This window comes from Pleurodeles waltl, chromosome 11 (assembly GCF_031143425.1).
Source record: "Pleurodeles waltl isolate 20211129_DDA chromosome 11, aPleWal1.hap1.20221129, whole genome shotgun sequence".
NCBI lineage: Eukaryota > Metazoa > Chordata > Amphibia > Caudata > Salamandridae > Pleurodeles > Pleurodeles waltl.
In genome coordinates, this window is record NC_090450.1 from 691,096,072 (window position 1) to 691,118,158 (window position 22,087).

The following is a 22,087-nucleotide window of genomic DNA, read 5'->3' on the forward strand; positions in this document are numbered from 1 at the left end:
GCTACAGCGTGGTCTCCAGGAACACGGCTTTAAACGTTTAACCATTTTTTCAGGGGTGACATTAGGAGGGGCCAAGTGAACAGGGAGTCCTTGTACCAAACTGGATGTCTAAAATATATCCTGAAAATCTGTCTAGTACCCTAAAGTGTTAAAGTGTTACACAGAAACTGGCCGGGTACAAAGAAGCTACATTATGGGCCTCATTATGACCCTGGCGGTAGAGAACCGCCAGGGCCAACGGGGGCGGGAGCACCGCCGACAGGCCGGCGGTGCTCCCTTGGGCATTCTGACCGCAGCGCTTTGGCCGCGGTCAGAAAGGGAAAACCGGCGGTCTCCCGCCGGTTTTCCACTGCCCCTAAGAATCCTCCAAGGCGGCGCAGCTCGCTGCGCCGCCGAGGGGATTCTGACAATCCTTACCGCCATCCTGTTCCTGGCGGCTCGCCTGCCAGGAACAGGATGGCGGTAAGGATTGTCGTGGGGCCCCTGGGGGCCCCTGCAGTGCCCATGCCAATGGCATGGGCACTGCAGGGGCCCCCGTAAGAGGGCCCCGCTAGTATTTCACTGTCTGCGTAGCAGACAGTGAAATACGCGACGGGTGCAGTAGCACCCGTCGCACCTTCCCACTCCGCCGGCTCGATTACGAGCCGGCATCCTCGTGGGAAGGGAGTTTTTCCGTGGGCTGGCGGGCGGTCTTTTGGAGACCGCCCGCCAGCCCAGGGAAACACTCATAATACCCTCTGCGGTCTTTTGACCGCGGAGCGGTATTATGGAGGGCTGAATCAGAATGAGGGGCTATATGTATCATAAGATTCATGTGTCCTCACTGCTATATATCTTGGCACTATGTACTGATCAAGCACACAGAAGGAGTATGACAGTGAGAAGGGACTCATGAAATTGAAAGTAGAGAAGATACTGTGCTTATTCTACCAGCGTCTCATTCCATCCTAGCGACACATGAAGTATTGCAGTGCATTATTAGCATGGGCAGATATCTAATAATAATCTATCATTAACTTAACTGGACAATATATGCATGGGGGTAAACTTGATTTATCCAAAGTGCAGTGTCATATACCTAGCTAAGTTACAGGGCTCATAGCATTGTTGATTACTGAGTTTTTTAGATGATGATGGTAATGATATTTAGATTAAAGCGGGGTGACTCGCTAGTCACTTCTGTAGGATTTAATCCCAGTGCTGGCGATGCTCTGGAAGCCAGATGTGGGTGGCAAGAACAAATATATCTAAGTAAGTTTGAGGTCTTAATTTGGACAAAGTACTGTTTGGGTGCTTCAGAAGTAGAGGGCAGATGTCTCTCAGAGTAGAGTAGAGTATCTGACTAAAACAGGAAGGGAGATTTGGACTTGATTGGAAAATGATGCTTGGTACAGGGAGGTCCCAGGATCTCATGACGTAAAGTTCTGCCAGGCACAGGATCATGGTTGGACTGTATTAAACACACTGTTGTGCAATTTCGAGTGGGGAAAGACGACAGTAGCGGAAGGCTCTTGTGGTGCTCTTCTTTCACAGCACTACTGCAACTGCACAGTTCGCTGTTGTATGGAGTCCTCTGCTTTCCGTTCACACAACTGGCTGAGATGGACGGCCAAAACTAATCTCTATCCTCTGTGACCTTCCACTATTTGAAGGTTCTCAAGACAGTCCATTGTCAGGTTGGATCTGGGCTTGGATGAATTGAACCAAGGTCTCCACAGGCTAAGGAGCCTCTTCTTTCAGGTTGCAGCAGCAGCAAGTCTTCTTCAATCCTCAGGACGTAACATCTTCCCTTCCAGGGGAAACACCTACGAATTTTGCATTTGGACCTTCCTCCGCACAGGTTTGTAAAGCTTTTCCAAATAAAAGGTGAACACTGAATACGCCAAAGAGATCAATTTACATCCAATACAGTGGCAGATTACCCAAACTTTTAGAGTACCGAATCAAAACAAAGTACATATACTTCACAGGAGCCATTGCTACTTGACATCCAGGTTATAGGGGAACTGTCACAATGAGTTAGTAGACTGTGGTCCCCAAAACCTTGTGTCCAATCAAGTCCTACTTCTGGGCCAGCAAAACATGACAGAAAATAAAGGAATACAGAGGTAGGCCATATCTTTATTGTAGGAAGCAAGGTCAACCTATCACTGAAGTCTTTCTGGACACAGTTCAAAACCCACCAGTAAAGGTGCAGGGAAAAACTTGCACCCCTCAAGAGGTAGATCCAATAGGCTGCCTATTTAGTTGTCACTGACAACTGACCCGCATCTTACTTGGGTGACCTAATCCTAACTCACTCAGACAGCAGAGTTAACTCCCACCTGCAATAGACATCTCCCACGGTTGTTACAGTCAACACTACTATCCCAGACAGTACAGATATTTACCAATGAAAGATCAACCCCTTACTCAGCTTATCTTGCCCACTGTGCTACCTGTTGCAGAGAGCAGGAGTATCACTCATAAGCTATGGACAGCAAGGCAATGACTTATTATATCACTGGATAGATACATAGCTGCCTGGTTGATCCATCAATCCATCTAGATATCACTCTCAGGAATGCTGCTTCTAGAATATCAAGAACAGGACTCTTGGGATAAAAAGCAGGAAACATGATACCTTGAAGAGTAGGAACCTCTGATAATACTCTTGTGGAACAGGAAAAAGGTAGACAGTGACAATGAGCACAGGGAGGCCTGCCAGGTAGCATGCATCAGGGGTTAGACTAACACATTTTAATGTGGTGGTCCGCATCACTGCACTAAAATACTAAGTCACGCATTTATAACACCTCCTGAAGCTGAAAAGCAAGAGATGGGAGCACCGCTATAATTAGCGCTCTTTGAGCAAAGAAATGCGGATTGTGTGACAGACTTCACTACTGAGTTAACACATGGAGTGAGATGAGAGGTGACACACCCCACACTACTTCTCAATCGCAACAATACTAAACACAACAGGTATGGAGTGGCACTGAGAGTTTTATTGATCAATCAGCCCTTCTCAATTTGATAGTAGCCCACACTTACAGGACAGGGACCTTAAGTTAATGTGGCTGGTCGGTTGGGGATTCCCCTTTATTGAAGAGGTGTTCTCACACCCTTAATCGTGTCATGCTTCATCATTGACCATCTCTCCCCACCCTGGTAGGACAGTGTTGCCAGGGCAGACTCAACCTCACAGTAAACCTACACTGGCAGGAGTTATTAGATAAAAGCTACTGGATAATTGTGGGATCCAGATCTGTTAAGAATACCTAATGGACTACCGGTAATCGCTACCTTTAATAGTGGTATCCGCTGGTATGGTTAAAAAAAACGTGATGACAGTAAATGTGAGTGTAAGGACTCAACCCGGACTATTATCAAATTGAGAAGGGCCGATTGATTACAAAATAAAAAAATAAAAACTCCATGCCACCTATGCCTGTTGTGTTTAAGAGACTTAACTATTGCACACTGTGCAGTGCACTGCTGCCCTGGAGTTCAATTTGTTGAGAAAAGTTTACAAGAATGATAGTCTGCCAGGTGGGTCTGATCGCGCTTGCCAGGCTTGGAGGGCCAGCATTCACCATGGCATTCACATAGCATGGCTCTCAGAGACTGTAAAAATGTTTGTCTATTAGCAGTTTTCACTCTCACCATAAAGTAGCGTAGAGGGTTAATCAGTGGCATAAGGATACTGGAGGGAGGCCCCCTGCAAAGAACACGGAGGGGGCCCCTCTCGGGACTCGCTCACTCCAGGTGCTCTGCTGAGGGGACCCCCTGGAGCTCACCCCCTCCACTCCTCACCCCAGTAAAGGGGGGTTCCTTTGTTATGCAACTGAGTTTGATATGCCAGCTGTAAAGAAAGTCCATCAGCATATTACAAAACTGTATTTTATGTGGATAGATCAGAGGGTTTCTGCTTTTGTCACAGACATCCCTTTAATACTTGTGGTTCAGCCGCACCTGGTGCTGAGGTTGGGGTGGAGGGTGCTGATTATTTAGAATTAATAGCTTTAAAAGCACCTGCTGCAGAGTTTGAGTTTCTCGATGCTCAAATGGTTGTAATTTCTGATATATATATATATATATATATATATATATATATATATATGTTTCCATGGACTTCATTGTATGATTTTAGTAGAGAGAAAGTTTCACTCATAGTCGTTTAAATGTCACTCACATTAAATTATGAAAATGTCACACATAGAAATCTGAAACCTTGGAAGCTATGCACTGGCGACATAGATGGTAAAAGACATTTGGATGGAATATGGCAGATACAACAAAATATGGATGTTGTCTCCAAGAACAATGAAGAGTGCCAAATATAAAAAGAACTGTGACAACTACAAGGAAGTACTTAAACAAAAAATCATGGTGCCACGTATCAATTGGAAACAATAGCGTGGAACTATAGCCTGGGGTGCAAGAATACAACCTGATGAGAAACAAAAAAAATCCACCAACACTAAATTAGAAATTCTGACGCAGAACCCCACAGGTCATTTGGAAGGGAACAAGATCAATTTCTCCTACACGACAACACTGCCATAGACGACAAAGGTCAACTGGAGTGCTTCAAGACCTGCAACCCCATTCGAACCAAAATAACGAGACAACCCACTCACTATACACTTGACATTCACAAGTTGAAATGTCAATTACACGCTCCAAACCCTTATCAGAGCACTTCCGTGAGGATAAACCACACTATCAAAACCACCCACTCGCAATAATGTGTTTAAGAAATTAAGTAGCCCCCATTATTGAACCTCTGCTGGTTAAATCACAACTGCAGGTCGATGTCTGTACAAAACACGAAGAATCCAGATATGTGGTGATTACTGTGCTATACAAAAAAAATAGCAATCAAAAATCAGTCGCAAACACAATACTCCTCAAATGTCCTTTATTTATACCATTTCTGAACTGTCAAACATTACAGAAATGGTAGCGCAAAGCTATGATGGATCGGGGTGCTGCCGTTTCAAATGCCTATGGGCTTATGCTGATGGGAAGTCATTCGGCATATCATAGGAAACCGGGCGGGTGGTGATATATCAAAGACTAGTAATAGGGTTAACGTCTACTTAGTGGTGTATTCGAGTATTTTAGATTGAGGACCCAGGAAACTATGCTCCCAGCCATTCTGATATTGTTGGCACTTTAGTATTGCTAACTAGATTGTACTGTTACTTTATATACATGGTTACATGAGAGGTCTTGTCTTTAAGTCCCCGCTCTTGGACTCTTCTTAAGAAAAGTTTAAGTGTTATGACTACCAAGCGGAGTCAATTCACCCGGATTGTGCGCAATCAAGAGGCACGTTACTTAACACTACAAGGGAATATTTTTACCGTTTTTTTATACTGTATGTTTTTAATCACTAACTAGAGAGCGTGTGAGCATGTATTACCCCGACGATGTGATGAGTTTTAAAATTGGTTTTAATTAACTATGCTAATAAAATGTACTTACTTACTTTTACCATTTCTGAGAAAAGGCTTGAAACCTGGCAAATGTAGAATCGTTTTTTCTTAGCTCATGACACTTTGATCGGAATATCCCAGAAACAAAAAAAGGTTCATCACACTGTGTAAGAAAGAAATAGGTGTTTCTTCCTTACAGCTTAACGAAAATAATCATTTCTGGGTCTTGGACCTCGGTGATCTTAATTTGGCTCCCGTGGAACTTACAGTGGCCATCCTCTTAAACTTTCATTTTAGCATCTCAACGTTCCTACTTGCAACTCTCGATTTTCTTCAAAAGGATTAGTCCCTGGACTGTTTCGATTTCTTCTCGGGCCACTGGTTTACCAACAAATACCACATTCGCAGACTCTCAATTGTTCATTACATTATTTCCTTCTTGTTCAGTATCTCAACGCCTCATCATCTCACTGCCACTCCTTTGGTACCCACCTACAGTGACCGACAATCGCTCAGAATACCTGCTCACCATTAACTACTGCCCGCAACCTCTGTCGGACTTGCCAGACTGAGATGGACCGTGGTCACTCCCTGACGCTTCCGGGTCTCTCGAATATGACGTTACCAAAGAAGAAAGCAGAGCCCATCCACAAAACTCCCTGCTAATCCCATGGCTAGACATCATTTGACAGGAATACTAAGACCTGTAAGTAGGCATGGAAACAGAGAACTGTAAACCACACAATGGGTTCTACTAGGTGAGTGTGTCGGCCATATTGAAGTAGAAGGGTCTAACGGTAATTTTAGCTAGTGTATGGCACTTTTTACAGCGGAATTATTTCACCGCTTCAAATAAAAGTCCAAAATAGAATTTCCATTCCTGCCATTTACCCGACTAGAGCGAGCTCCAACTAACACGTTGCATGAAAGTTGGTATCAACGCTTTGATGAACCGTCCATTTTATCCTTTAGTTGTACTTTTTGACGCCGGCAATGCTGAACCTCCCACTATAAAACTAATTTGAATTATTATGTTTACAATGTCGTTAAAATCGTTGTAATACATCACCACCACACTGTTGGCAGATTTCTAATAAGGCAAACTGTATCACGACAAACCTTAGAAATCGTCGGCTACCAATTGTCATTCCAATATGGCGGCGCGCGTTAGGGTTCCTACATGACGACTAAGCTGGCACTCATTTAAATAACTAGACCACTCTAAAATGGCGTATCAAAACTTCCCTTTCGTTCTTGTTTGTTTCCGGCCACGTCATGGCTGTGCGACCCATAGGCGAAAGTGCGGTGTGGCTAGACTTGAACCGGCGCTGGAGAGATCGAGCCTGCTGTTATTGTGTCCGGTTTGGCCTTGAATCTGTGGCGTTTTGCCCTCGGGGCCTTGAGCGAAAGGGCGATAGTAGCTCAAGGCCCCGGAAGAAGGAGTTTGAGCAACGTTCGAATGGGGAAGATGAATAAACTGCCCGAAAGGTACTGTGCGTTTACCCTGAAAAAGAAGAGGCGAGGGGCATGATGAGTGGACATGATCGTGAGTTAATTAGATCTAAAGACGAATGATTAAAATATGGATGGGTGTAGAGATGAAGGGGTGTGCTACCACATGGATATTATACTCCAGTCATGGACTTTTCATTTACAAGTCCATGTTTTCACGTTTGTTATTTAAGCTGTATTCCCTAATGTTTAACAAGGATTACTACTTAATTATTGCATGAGATTGGTAAACGAAACCCCACAAAGTTAGAGTGCTTGAGTCTTTGCTATTGTGAAGTCCTCTCCAGGCAGAGATACCTCCCGGCTGTTTTTTCCCCCTTTTTCACACGTCCTACATGCATTTTTAGGTCGAAGGTTACCAGATGGCATAATTGTCTGGTTTCAGAGACATATTGGGGACATGCTGAAAGCTTAACTATAGATCAAATACGTCCTTTTTTTTAAACATTGGCTTGCGTTTTGTCACTCACATTTGCAAGTTTCTATAGTATTTTTTTGTTTAAGTCGTCCAACAAGTTTTTGGCTCTCCCATTGAGCGTAGCCTGTTTACTACTTCTATGGAAGGCTCCTTCTATTCTTCAACAAATCTTTTTTAGCAACTATTGTGTGAATCATCTCACACGAGCGCATGTCTTCTCCATTTGTCGCCATTGTGTCCCCCAAATGTTGCTCTCATTCATTTGTTTCTCTGCCACCCGCCCCCCCCCAAAGTAATTTCAGCCTCATGCTTTGCAAATACCCACACCTTACATTCAGGGAGCTTCCCTTAAAAAACAAACAGTACTGCTCCGTGGCCAACGCCTGATGGGAGTGCTGTAGTCCTATACGGGCTTCGATTGGCTCACACAGGTAGCAGAGACCACACTATCCTCACTACTCCAGAAATTCATCTTTCTACTGCTTTCCTCACAATGCCTTTTGTTTCGCAGCCCGTGGATAAAGTTATCAGTTTCGAGATTTTCTATGACTCCGCATTGCTCCTTTATTGCTTCTACACGCTTGCTGAACTTGAACATGAACATTTCCCCGTGCCTCACTGACTTCTAAGACCTCAGCGCCTCCTGCTTGTTCTCTGTGCTCGGTCCCTGCACGCAATGCAGTCTTTCTTGGGTCTTTGCCGGGAGAGAGAAGGAAGCTCCTGAAGGTTCTTCCTTTTTTTTTTTTTCTCAGCAAACCTCTCCTAGCTTGACCTCCCTGACCAGCCTTTCCAATCTCCGCCCATGCGTTAGCAACGGGGCCCATTTGTATACTGAACTCTGATGCGTGAATATACAGTTTCTGGAAGTGTATTTTATTTATTTATTTTTTAATGTTATTATTAAGTACCCATACTAATTTGTGGCCGTTCCATTGGGCATTATAGGCTAACTTGTGGTCCTCTTTTCAGCCAGTCCTCTTCTTCTTTTCTTTTTTTTTTTTTTTTTTTTGTTGTTTTTTTGTTGTTGTTGTTGTTGCAGCAACAGAACATTACATGCTGTTTTTGAGCTAGTACTTTCAAAAATAAGTTAACGCATTTTCTTTCCCAGATTGTAATTAGCCCAGTCTTTGGGGGAAAGGGGTGATGGTTAAGGCTCTAAAGAAAGGAAGGCGTAGTAGTTTACTCCATAGCTTTTCTAGTGCTAAAGGCATCCAGGGGCTATCGTTTGGTAATTTATCTGAGGAATATGAATACCTTCCTACATAATAGTTGATTACAGACAAAGACCTTGCAGAGGATCATTCTGTTGATTCTTCTCAATCATTTCCTTGTAACTTTGGACCTCACGGATGCTTATCTGCAGGTTCCAATTGTAGAGTGCCATCCAAAGTTCCTGAGATTTGCTGAAGGATATCAACATTGGCAATTTAAGGTTCTACCCTTTGGTATTAGATCAGCAACTAAGGTGTCCTCAAAGATGATGGCTCTGGTTATGCCCTATATAAAATTTAGAGTTTACCGTGATTTGCATATCTTCAATACAGGTCCAGAGGAGGGAACTTGCAGAATGCACTGGTGTGGAAGTAACCTCTGGGGCTTTTTATGACGTTTCTCCTTTTCCTCTGATTCAGAAGTGTCTTTCCAAATTGCAGGAGGAGAAAGCAAAGTGGGTAATGGAGGTCCGCCTTTGGCGGCAGAGATCATGCTTTTTCTTTGTTAAAGCCCTGGGCACTGTTTGCGTCTACCTCCTCCATCTCTTCTCAAGCCTTTAGTTCTGTCTTTTTGTCGAAAACTTAGACTATTGGTTTGGAAGTTGAGTTTGTTAGACAGGGGATTTCTCCTAGATTTGTGGAGGTTTTTCAGGGTTCATGAAGACCATCCGCTTTAAACTCTTAGTCTAAGAATGGGGTGGGTAGGGGGTTTATTTGCCAAAATGGTGTCCTGTGTAAAATGTTTTAGGTCAATCTTGTGCTGTAAAATCTCTCAGTTCAAGGGAGCTCTACAAGAGGGATAGATACATCCTGGGCAGAGTTCCAGGTAGCTTTGGTGCATGAGATTTTTGAGGATCCTCAAACGTGAATTATCATGATTTGCTTTGCATTGTTGTTTATAGTATTCATTTATCTGCATTACATTTGGGTGCCTCACACTTAATTTCTCATTAGTAATGACTGGGACAAGGACGAGTGATGTAGGGGTAAGTTACTGCCAATTTTCAGCACCAGTAGCCACTTTCGTCCCTGCAGGGGTCATTACATCTGACCCAACAACCTCTCTCTGAGTCCTTTGATGTGGCTTTATTATGTACAGGAAGAGCCTGGGAGTCGCAGCCCCTTTATGTCACCTAATATGGGCGGAGGTTGCATTTTGGGTTCCCCCTTCTTTGTTGCTCTCCATAAGAAGCAGGCACCTCATTAGTATTGACTTTGACAAGGACGTGATGGACTGAGAGTAACGAAGATTACCGGTAAGTAGCCAGGGCATTTGCTGTTAGCGAAGAAACTACAGCTGGCTAAAAGTAGCACCATGATGGTGAGGCACTAGACAGCAGCGATGAAGCTAGAACTTGAATATAAATTTGACATGCATATGTGACGAGCTTTGCTGCACTTTTCTGTGTTGCGGTTTTAGCTGCTATTTGTATACATCCATGCAGAGCAGGAGTTTGCCTCAATTTTATATAATGAGGGCTCTGCTGAACAAGGTCTTTGTTTTGCATTCAGGCCCCTCAAAATTGTGAGTCTCCTGCTCTTTCACCGAGAGAGTGATTTCACATGGTCTGAGTTTGCCATACATTTGTGGTAGTTTCATTGTGTTGTCGTCTGGTGCTGGGTGTCTGCACACATTTGTGTTATTTTTTTATGGGATTGCAGGAGTTTGTTTCAGATTAAACCAGTTCGAGTTTGTAGAAAATGTTGAATAAAATACCCCTTCGAAAATCTGTCTTCGCTGCCTGACCAACACATAAAACAGCAAACGTGCTCAGCTAGTTACTGGATTCTATGTAGTGCTTCTGTCCTAGTGTTTTTGCGAGCCATGGTTTGTTCATTGCCTTCTTGTACTTGCAGTTCAAAACTTAATACCAAAGGTAAAAGTACAATTACCAGAGCACCACATGTCATGAACCATAAAGTCACTGTTGGCTGAAAGTCTCTTGCTTGGCACGTTGTGAGATTTGAAGTCAACTTGGTTTTACCAACATAGGAAGTGCAACATTCTTGCTCCTCGCTGCATGCAAAAATATATCACACAGATGCCCCCACCCCTAAGCCCCCCAACAGCTACTTAACCCCCAAGCTGTCTGCTACTGTCATATTTCTCCACTTTGTGTCAGGCATTTCAGCGTTATTGGGCAAAATCACCATAAATACTTAGCACAACATAAAATCAACAAATCATCGCATAGTACAAAACATTTAGAATTCAATAACGGAGTTAAAAATTCATATTGCAAAATTAATAGCCATTCTCAACCTCACTCTTTAACAGAGTGGTCAACAATCTTTTCTTGCTGTTGCAAGTTAAGTTTATGTCGAATCTGTGTGCTTTTGCATTTTGATTCTGGTATTTTGCGTTTAGACAGTAGGACACGAGGAGTAACAGAGTAGATGCTGGCACCTGAACTTGTCCCTGGCCTCCGAGTGAAGAGTAGCGTGCAGCAAGCTGTTGCCGCTTGTCTTGTGCGGGGCCAAACGACAGCTGAGATTGCCCCCTCCCCCCGCAACTCCTGCAGTTACTCCTTTGGCTCCAGGGGAGTGTTAAAATGGAAAGCACGGTAAGGCAACAGGGGGTACATGACAATACGCCGCTGCCCCTCCAAATCACACGGAGGCAGCCAGTATTAGGCAGGTGTGGTTTGTGCTTCCAGAGCCGTCCACACTCGCACTTGACGTAGGACTGTGCTCCACTCTGTGTTCTAACACAGTGAGGAGAGCAAAGCATTTCAGACTCTCATCACTTAGTTCGACCCCCCACAATACTGCCTCGAGACACCTTGTTTCCTTGGTTGTGGCTGCGACTACGCTTTAGGTATCTCAGGCATTTTTGATTATTAACCGGGCCTGGCTGCTCTGATTGAGATGGAGAACTACTAAAAGGTTTAAAAAGCTGAACAACTCTGTACAGGAACGATCACAGGTTTGGCTAACAGTGAGCAGGAGCACAGAGCAGAGACACCACGGGCCTAATAAGTGGGGGGCATTTGGCTGCATCTCATGGTGTTGCTGCGCCGCTGCATATCTGTGATTGACTTGTGTATCGCAGTGAACCCCATATGAAAGAAAAACCTCTGTTAAGTTCTGCTGTTGGAGCCTTTTTTCCGAATATGGTTGCTCTTGATGGCAAGTGAGGCCTAGCAGTGCTGTTGGCACCACACTCTTCTTCAGCGATGTTAGAAGTGGGGTCTCTAGATGACAGTGGTTTTCATTCTGTCCAAGTAGGGACCCTCACTCTAGTCAGGGTAAGGGAGTCACACAGCTAAGATAACCCCTGCTTGCCCCCTTGGTAGCTTCGCTCAAGCAGTCAGGCTTATCGCAGAGGCAATTTGTAAAGTATTTGTGCACACACCCATTAACACAGTGAAAACACCACAAAAGTACTCCACACCAGTTTAGAAAAATAGCCAATATTTATTTAAGTAAAACAAGACCAAAACAACAAAAATCCAGCATACACAAGTAAAGATTCACATTTTCAAAGTTTAAATCTTGGTATAGCACTTAGAAACACAATAGCTCCAACTGGGGGTGCAGGGGAGGTGATGCGGTGAGGCAGTTGTTCCTTACGACAAGTTGGCAAGTGAAGTCTTTGATGTTCCTGACACCTTTTAACAGGGGGCACGCTCAGTCCAAGCCCTTAGAGAACCTTTGGAAGCAGGATGTAGAAAGTCAGTTCCAGTCCTTTCAATCCCAGGACAGAAGCAGAAGGCCAGCACCACAAAGGAACAGGCAGAAGGTCCCCAGTCCAAAGGGATTCTAGCTATGTGGTGTCAGAGGTCCAGTACTTGTACCCATTTCTTTCTTTGAAGTAGGCAAACTTCAAAGAGAGTAGTGCACAATACCCTGCCATGGCCACAGACACACTCCGGGGGGGTTGAAAACGTCTTCGTGTGAGAACAGGAATAGCCCTGTTCAGGTGCAAGTGTCAGCTCCGCCCACCACTCTAGCTCTGGAAAACCCATCAACCTGGTGATGGGCCATCAGCATATGCAGGGCACACCTCGGCTCCCTTTGTGTGGCTGTTTAGAATGAATTCGCAAACACCCAAACTGTCATGCTGACCCAGACGTGTAATCAGCAGACAGGCATAGGCGCAGAATGGTTAAGAAAGAAAACGCCCACTTTCTAAAAGTGGCATTTTCAAACTTACAATTTAAAAAACAACTTCACCAAAATATGTATTTTTAAATTGTGAGTTCAGAGCCCCCACATGCCATATCTCTATCTGCTCCCAATGAGAAATTACATTTAAAATATATTTCAAGGCAATCCCCATGTTATCCTACAGGAGAGATGGGTCCTGCGTTAGTGAAAACTGAATGTAGCAGTATTTCACTATCAGGACATGTAAAATACACCAGTCTCTGTCCTACCTTTTTAAGTACACTGCAACCTACCCATGGGGCTCCTTGGGCCTAACTTAGGGGTGACTTACATTCAGTAAAAGGGAAGTATTGGGCATGGCAAGTGGGTGCACTTGCCCGATCGAAATGGCAGTTTATGACTGCAACACAGACACTGCAATGGCAGGTCTGAGACATGTTTACAGGGTTACTCCTGTGGGTGGCACAATCAGTGCAGCAGGCCCACTAGTAGCACTTGATTTACAGGCCCTGGGCAGACAGTTCACTTTACTAGGGACTTACTAGTGTATCAAAAATACCAATCAAATGCCTTTTATATGCGGATGATGATGGGTAATTATGTGTTGCACTCTGAATGATACCACTCATATTTTCAGTAAGGTGCGATCTCAGGCCAAGGGGCTGGGCTTCTTTTATAATGCAGAAGGTAGACTACATTTTCCCCCATCTTTTATCCATGTATCAGGCTAAAATCCTATCCACCTTACTGTACAAAGTGGAATTAATTGATGTGGCAAGATGTTGAAGGACAGATATTAAGGAGACAAATATCATGTAACACTGCAGCATCGACTGCAGCCTTAAGACTGGAATTTGGGTTCCAAAACTCCTTTGCACAAGGTTTGGCGGGAGTTGTCCTGTGGGCGTCTGGTCTTTTGAGAACTGAAGGTGACTCCCTAAGATATTTCATTCTTAAGGACGTTTTTGAAGTAATTTTTTTTTTCTTTTTTAGAAATTTAAAATTTGCTATGGACCAAAGCTTGGTATCTGCATTATCATTAAGTCAATTAAAGGTCTGTCTAAAACACGCTTTATATGTTCTAACCTTTCACTTGGCAAATGATTAAAACATTTTAACCTTCCCATTGACGTTTTAGTATGATTTGTTTTCAAGATATCGTACAGGTCTGTTTTTTTTAAATTTATTTATTTATTTTTACTGTTTTCTCATGGTCTCTATTATGTGTAACATTTTTGTATGCTCTTACTTTTGTGTGGACCTCCTCAGAGTTCCAAATCATGAAATGAAATTGAATTGAATTGATTGAGTGGTCAACAAAGAAATATAACACATCCTAAAAGTATTCTCTAAAGGTTAAAAACCTTGCAACAATACAGCTTATATCTATGTCCTTATACATTTAAAGTCCTACGGCTACAAGTCCTTAAGTAGAAACTCCAAACCGTTCCCTCACTTTTGAAGAAAAACTATCTAAATTTACCACAGCGCTACAAACTTCAGGTGATCTTAATTGTTTCAAATAGATTAATACCATCTTATACATTTTAGTGTTAGCAGTTGCAGGAATAGGCGCTGAAAAGCGCATTGCCATGTGGAATATGACATGCAAAATAGCATAAAGTGAGCAGTGCTTTGATGAGACTGATTGTCACGGGGACAAATTGGAAGAGAGGGAATCCATGCTCCTTGTTGGGGGAATGCTACTAAAAACATATATGCTCTATATTGCTAGTTTTGCATAAATGTTAAGAGAAATTCCAAATTGTATGCAGGGACCAATTAAAAGCAATTTACTACAGCTTGAAATTGTTGGGCAATACATTGTCATTCTATCACACAGAGCCTGGCATAAGGATACAAGTTTGGGGTAGGAACGTGCAGACAAATACTTATTTCTTTATTTGATTGGTATATGTGCTATATTACAATTGGTACATGTAAGTTTCAGTACTTGGTGATGAATCTCGGTTTGCAACCTCTGCTTCATTTTGCGATGCAACTGATGTACTAATCAGTTACTTTGCAAAGGGTCTCAAAACATCTGGCCTAATGACTATTAATTAGGCTGCAGGCATTCTGCTATTCACTTCTGAATTACAGGTAAGAAGGCCTGTAAGCGGCAGCAGACCTCCATCTGTGCGTTTGCGTTAATTTCAAGTGAACTTTTCTCCTAAAGCATTCTGTGTACCGTAAAGAAACACTGGTTGTTAATTTTTTTTTTTTTAACTTTCAATGATTGACGTCATGACAGGCATGCAGTTCCCCTCTCGATGACTGCCTGTTCCATGCAGAGCATTGAAGCTATTACTCATGTTTTTCTACAGTATTCTAATTTGAAAGGCAATTTTTAAACTCGGATGGAGTACACCTGAATTGTACATGTAACATGTTTTTAAAGTATAAGTGTGATGATTGCATAAAAAAAAAATGAAGATTTATGTATTGAACTGGCAGTGTTATTTGTTTACATTAAATATTTTCACTAGTCCCCAATTCTAAGTTTTGTGTTTTTAATTTGCAGGTGGGTTGATTACATCCCAATTGGAATACGGATGTCAGGCACCCGATTCATTGCATTTAAAGTTCCTTTGAGTGGAGTAAGTTTTACTCTTGTTTAAATCTCTCTTGGCATACTTAACAGCACATTGTATTTGAATTTCAGTTTTGAAATAACATAAAATGTCATTGAACTGTACTGCTTATAAGTGCAGTAAGCAAAGACTCCAAAGAAGATCATCATTACTTCATAAAATTAGGCGAACCAAACCACTGCCTAAAAAGAGACATGAAAGATTTACCTGGATATTAAGCCTGAATTGTAGGTCTTCACTGGCATTCTGGGAACAGTTAACATCTGCATTTTAGCATTGGCTAATTTCAGTCTAATATCTTTCCTTCAAGCCATTTGACAATTTTTTGAATGCTCTTTCATTTAGTCATTTTTTATGAGGGGCTTTTTTTGTTTTCGTTATTTGATGCCAATAGACAGCACACCATCGTTATGATGTACCCTTCATTTTGCCAAATCAAGAAAAAAAATGTGTAAAGGTTCAACATGCATGATTTTCTTAAAGCTACAAGGTCCAAGAGTATCCAAAAAAAAAAAAGCTTCAAAAAGACCAAGTAGGATTTGCTGGGAATGTTCCAGGGACTCAGAATCTACAGTTTTGCCATCAACAGAAAACTCTTAGGAAGCAGTTGCCACCACCTCAACACTGTGCCCCCTCTTTAGACCTGCGGTAGAAAGGGTCAATATTCAGTGTATCACTGATTGTGATTTTCCTGTCATTCCTGTTTGATGATGAAAAGTAGACACAAAGAAAACGAAACTAGTGGGGTCTTTCTGTCAAGGTCAATGTTGAAATGTCTGATGTTAGTGTCACAGCGCCAATATACCATTGTGGGTGGTAGTGCATCTTACAAACACCCATAACATCTTCAATTGTTTTGCAGCGTCAGTATGTGGGACTATGAATTGGCACTTTTGATGGCAGTTTTGCAATTTATGGGGTAAAGAAAATAACACAAGTTTAGTTCAAACAGCCACCTCTGTCGTAGACATTAGGGTATGATGCTTTACTCCTTCAGTAGTTTACCCATATGGGCCAAATTCAGATGCAATGATAGGACCCTGATGGCCTCCAATGTTCACCAGTCGACCTGCAAACCACACATCTCCACATGCATGCACAAACACCCATAACCATTCACCCCTTTGAAAGCATATTCTTTTCATGATGAAGGCAAGAGATCCTGGTTATGGACACTGAAAATATCACTTATTTGGGAGAACCGATAGGCCGCTAACCAACAGGTGTACAGAGATAATAGTTATTTAGCCTTAGATTGAAGAGAAATGTGATTGACACAATGCAAGCTTTGTGTACGAAGGCAGGGCTAAAAAAATCCACTCGACCACTCACACTGGCGAGTCCTATTTGATCAGGTCAAGCTATTTTTAGTACTTACTCGTCCCTTCTGGCGAGTTGACACTGAACAGGTATTCTGTTCAGTTGGAAATGGAAGGGGAAATGAAAGATGCCTTTAAATCTTGTTCTTATGTCACATTTGCTCTGTGTTCACAGACAGAGGTCAAAACAGTTTTTCTTACAATTAATTTGCCTTCTGACTGCAGAGTTCCGGGACTTTATAAGGAGAACAGTGTGACCTGCTGCTTAGAATGTAAAATAAAAGGATATAGAGTGTTGGGCTTTTCCTAACACACAACATTTAAGTGAAGAAGTCAACTAAGCAAACATTTCAAAATATATTTCAGTAGTTGTGAAAGCCCTTTTTTAAATATTTCTGTGTGATGGAAAAAAATATTTTAATAGGATGAAAACAAATCAGAATACTTTGTGTGTTGGTGTGCAAAGGATATGTTTCCTGAAACCCAATTTTCAAAGATTGTTAATACACTGTATAGTTTTATCAGTGAAGCTGCAAGTTAGTGGAGAGGTTTTTAGGCATTTCTTGGAAAGTTACTGTGTGTAGTTGACAATATGTTACCACATCATGGTTTAGTAAAATATTTATTAAAATTGAATATTAAAACAAACTGAGAAACACTCCTGCCCTGATGGCAATGTTATTAGTAAACAAAAAGAAGTCCTAGGTTATGTGGGCCAAATGTCATGGGTATGTGGGCTAGATTCTTGTGATGCATACAGCAAACTTTAGTCTACTTAATCAAACACATTTTTTTTTTTTTGTACTGTAGAAATGCTGAGCTCACATATTTGAAGGTGCAATCATATGTGAGAAGGAAGAAAAAAGCGACTGTAAACTATTTGCCTAGGATCACACAATTTGAGACCTGTTTACGGGTCAAGTACGTTACAGTTAGGTCGAGTAGATTATTTAAGTTACTCGACCTGCAGGTCTAGTAAAATTTTTATGATTTATGAGCCCTGGAAGAGGTTATAAGGGAAGCACAACAGTGACCTGTTGCCATGGAAGGTTGTGTTTAGTGATAGGGGGAGAAGGCTAAGGCTTCTCTGTTAGAGAACCCCGCACAGGGAGATAGGTGGTGATCTTGGAGTACAAAGACAACAGGCAGTTGGACGTGTTGAAAGTGAGAAAGGAGACTGCATGTATTTTATGCTTAGGCCGTATTTGGTGGATAGAAGACTGCAAAGGTACATGGTGCCAAAGGTGGTTTTAAATCGGTAGAATCAACGGTACTCTGGACTCATCCTGAAAACAGTAGTGATGACAATTGGAAACATGCCTTCAAGCTCTGTCCTTGGAATGCATTTTATGTCACATGTATTGAATGAACCGATATCAACATGAGCTCAACCAATGTTGCGATAAGAAATTACTAAAGCAAGACCGGTTGTCATGCAGCCTTTCTAACCTAATGCCTTTATCATGTCACCACTGTCAGTGGAGGCTCCATTATTTGTATTTTATTTTTTGGGTTCTGACTTCAGGTTCGCATTGGAGGTTGGGAGAGCAGTTGAGGTGCTAAAATTAAAGCTGCCCACCATTGAGATGGCGGGGGCTGCTCTTGTGTTAATTTAAATTCTGCAGCCCAGGTCAGCAGTTTCTGAGCTCCTGCTCCTGTTGAATGATTCCCTCACAATTACTGAGTGCTACCTATTAGTCAGGCATCAGAAACCCGGGCTTGGTGACCTCAACCTTCTCACCAAGCACCTTGCTCCTGAGGGCTTTCGTGTATAGGCCTTGACCAATAAAGTGATTCTGTATTCTTTTCCCTATGGATAGGGAGGGATTCTTATGGCAAACTTATGTTTTCTTCAGGCAGGTTCCGCATTTTCATCCTTAAATGAAGTCTGCCTGTTGGCCTGCTCCTCCTACGCCTTTTGGGACATGGCCATGGAGATCTTGACAGCAGTCATAGTGAGTAGTTTGTAGATTTCTCTCCAAAACACAGCCTGCAAAATAGTTTTCTAGAATCTTTGGCACTCGACTTGGCCAATGTGCAAACATGAGACAGAACCCAGTGGACTGCAACCAACTGAGCATTACCAGAGTAAGGTGCATATTATGAAACAATCAGTCCTGTGAGACTCACAAGAATGGTTAGTGGATTCCAAACCCTCGTTCATCATGAACAAACACACAATAAACGCACTCAAAAACACTAGGAGACTAATGATATATTTTCATTACTGATTAGAATCTGATCCTAATGCGCGCAGCACCAATGGTAGTTACACCATTGAAGAAGATAACTGCAGTTATATTTGTCAACACGCAGAACTGAAAATATGGGAACATTATATTTCAGTGTTTTCCTGCATCGATTTCACCCCCATCTTTTCTGAATCGCAAAAGAAGTGTTCAGTGTAAAGACATCTGCTGTGTGTTCGCACATCGGATATTATCTTGTCTTGGAGCAGACAAATGAGCCTTTCTGAAGACTGGATGTGCTTTTCCTCCAGCCTTAAAAAATGAAAGCTGTTTAGAGCTACTGTATGACCCTCAGTCTGGAGTCCCTGGATCAAAGTTCCTTCTTATCGAACAAGGCTTTGTTATAGTTAATGTACTGCCTGAACATTTTCCTGCAATTTTTCCTGTTTGGCGATTCATCACATTTGACTGAGGCTTGGACATTCTTCAAAATTGTGCCCCGCCTTTTCTTTCCTCCCGCTCAGTATCCCACTCATACTAGACCAGATTTCAGAGGTTCATCTTGCTACAAAAGGTGTACACCTCTTGCTCACTTAAGGTACCATAGCGAGCGTATCGAAAAGCAAGCATTACTCTTACTCATGTCTCTCTTGAACCTCTGTCCCCTCAACAGCTTCCTAAGGAAGGGGAGATTCAGAATTCTCACTGTGACCCAGATCTTCTCTGTTCTGAGCCTGTGCAAACAAATGGATGATGTCCTTATATCATGACCATTTTTATTTTGCTGTGGTCCCTTTCAGCCTTACTGTCACCCTTTGGGTGTTTATGAAAGTGACAGCATTGATCTCTGCCTTAGTCATGCACCTTGTCTGGACAACAGCAGGACTTTTGATATCAATGGGATACACCATAATCTAGCCTAAGTCTTTCCTAAGCCCCCCCCCCACCCCCCCAAATCTCAAGTCCACTTGGGCAGTGATTTTTGATGTTTCATGCTGCCCCCTTAACCAGGTGAGGGAGAGTTCTTGCTCGTTTAGCCTTGTGCATACTCCTTGTCCATCATACCAGGTGACACATGCAAGCTCTATAATGGAACTTGAAGCACCAGTGTACTCAGCCCCATGGCCAACATTTCAATACCATCCAGCTCTCAAAATTAACAGCTCAAGAAAATGCAGTGGTAGGCAAAAGAAGCAGGGAATTAATTTTCCCCTACCATAACAAACATGGTGGTGTTTGGGGCTGGAGTCTTGTGGGAGGAGTCTCAACTCCTCTGGTGGTGGCTGGAGTTCTAGGTCATTTTCTGGTTGCCAACCACCCTATAGGGTCTGTGACAGCCGGAGTGAAGGAATTGAGCAGCTATCTTCTGGTGGACTGCAAGTGGTGTTTAATTCTTCAGCTGGTGCAGGACATCTTATACCAGTGAGGTGAACCCTGGCCAGTTCTTTTCACCGCAGTCATATGCATTGTTGAAGACTTTGTTCATTGGAGTTTCTGTAAGAATACTCATTAGGAGACGCATTTCAAATGGAATGCAACAAGAGACTCCTGTATAGATTCCTGCCACTGCCTCTCCTTGCCCAAGTTATCCTGGTATCCCCGGATTCGGCTAGGAGAGTAAGCTACCTGGAATCCAGAGCATGAGCATCTGTCCACCGATCAGGCTACTACTTCAGCACGACCTCCCATGTACCCCTCAAAAGAAGAGGATAGACACCATCGATAGCACCCCAAACGTTAGATCGTACCATGGATCAGAGAGTGGATATTCAACTTAATGCTGGATTCTCTCGAGGGGAAAAATAAGGGGAGGCTGTGATGAAGAGGACTTTGTTGAGGTGGATAGTCCTCTGTATTAAGCTTCTCTACGCACTAGCACAGAAGCAGCACCTTGGAGGCTTGGGAACATATTCGACACAAGGCCAAGGGTGCCACCACTGATTTGATGCGAGGGGTGCCTGTGCATGACATCTGTGGGAGTGCGATGTGGGCATTTGTGCATACGTTCATGATGCAGTACTGTTTTGCAGCAAGATCTGGCTTGTCCACTAACCCGACCCTCCACTTTGGGGAGGTACTGATTTGGTCTCTACTCTAAGGTGAGGAACAAGTTACTCCCTTTTTAACACCCTGTTTTGATGCAATCTGATTTACATAGTTTGACTTGCAAGCATGGCCACTAAGCCCTCCTATCTTTTTCCGTTCATAGCAACTTGTAGAGGCTTCACTTAGTTGATCTCCTACCTTTTCTGATTGCCCCTTTGCTCAGGCCACCACACTGTTGGTGTCTGGCCAGAGTTCAGCACGTGACTGGCAAGATGGAATGATTTGTTACACTGACTGTTTTTCTGTCATTGCACACTGCCTCAGCAAAATGGGCGTTTCCTACATTGAAATTAGTAGTTTATGTTCAAGTTAAAATGAGTAATAGTAATTCTAGGGAACCGCCAGAAACTAGTGTGAAATACAGTAGAAAAACAAGATGTGTTTCTTTAAATGCATTCTAATATGTGAGCTCTGACTTTCTCTGGTGTGATCGTAAAATTATATTGGGTCTGTAATTGTAGCAACACCAGTTCACTAGAGTGTCCTAAAATACTTGCTCTTTGTAGGAAGTTGGCTCTGTATGTGCTATTTCAAAGTAAGGAATAGCATGCACAGAGTCCAAGGGTTCCCCTTAGAGGTAAAATAGTGGTAAAAATAGATAATACTAATGCTCTATTTTGTGGTAGTGTGGTCGAGCAGTAGGCTTATCCAAGGAGTAGTGTTAAGCATTTGTTGTACATACACATAGACAATAAATGAGGTACACACACTCAGAGACAAATCCAGCCAATAGGTTTTTATATAGAAAAATATCTTTTCTTAGTTTATTTTAAGAACCACAGGTTCAAATTCTACATATAATATCTCATTCGAAAGGTATTGCAGGTAAGTACTTTAGGAACTTCAAATCATCAAAATTGCATGTATACTTTTCAAGTTATTGACAAATAGCTGTTTTAAAAGTGGACACTTAGTGCAATTTTCACAGTTCCTAGGGGAGGTAAGTTTTGATTAGTTTTACCAGGTAAGTAAGACACTTACAGGGTTCAGTTCTTGGTCCAAGGTAGCCCACCGTTGGGGGTTCAGAGCAACCCCAAAGTCACCACACCAGCAGCTCCGGGCCGGTCAGGTGCAGAGTTCAAAGTGGTGCCCAAAAACACATAGGCTAGAATGGAGAGAAGGGGGTGCCCCGGTTCCGGTCTGCTTGCAGGTAAGTACCCGCGTCTTCGGAGGGCAGACCAGGGGGGTTTTGTAGGGCACCGGGG

General features: G+C 42.7%; 2 protein-coding genes across 10 annotated transcripts in view; one reads left to right on the plus strand and one right to left on the minus strand.

Moving 5' to 3' along the window:
- Positions 1-6,586, minus strand: part of STAMBP (STAM binding protein) — a 131,828-nt gene extending 125,242 nt beyond the window's left edge. Inside the window, exon 1 of one of the 3 annotated variants that reach the window (XM_069214216.1) lies at positions 6,543-6,586. Coding sequence is in view for 1 of the 3 variants with exons in the window: in XM_069214213.1 (XP_069070314.1) it covers positions 5,916-5,955 (40 nt within the window). In the remaining 2 variants the exon portion in view is untranslated. Of the gene's footprint in view, positions 1-5,915; positions 6,147-6,542 lie in introns of those variants that run through there. The other 2 variants (XM_069214214.1, XM_069214213.1) reach the window with 2 other exon arrangements.
- Positions 6,587-6,622: 36 nt separating this feature from the next.
- Positions 6,623-22,087, plus strand: part of DUSP11 (dual specificity phosphatase 11) — a 117,169-nt gene continuing 101,704 nt past the window's right edge. For 4 of the 7 annotated variants that reach the window (XM_069214217.1, XM_069214218.1, XM_069214222.1 and 1 more), the window contains exons 1-2: positions 6,714-6,911; positions 15,199-15,274. In XM_069214217.1, the coding sequence (XP_069070318.1) occupies positions 6,883-6,911; positions 15,199-15,274 (105 nt within the window). In that variant the 5' untranslated portion in view covers positions 6,714-6,882. Of the gene's footprint in view, positions 6,970-15,198; positions 15,275-22,087 lie in introns of all 7 variants that reach the window. The other 3 variants (XM_069214223.1, XM_069214221.1, XM_069214220.1) reach the window with 3 other exon arrangements.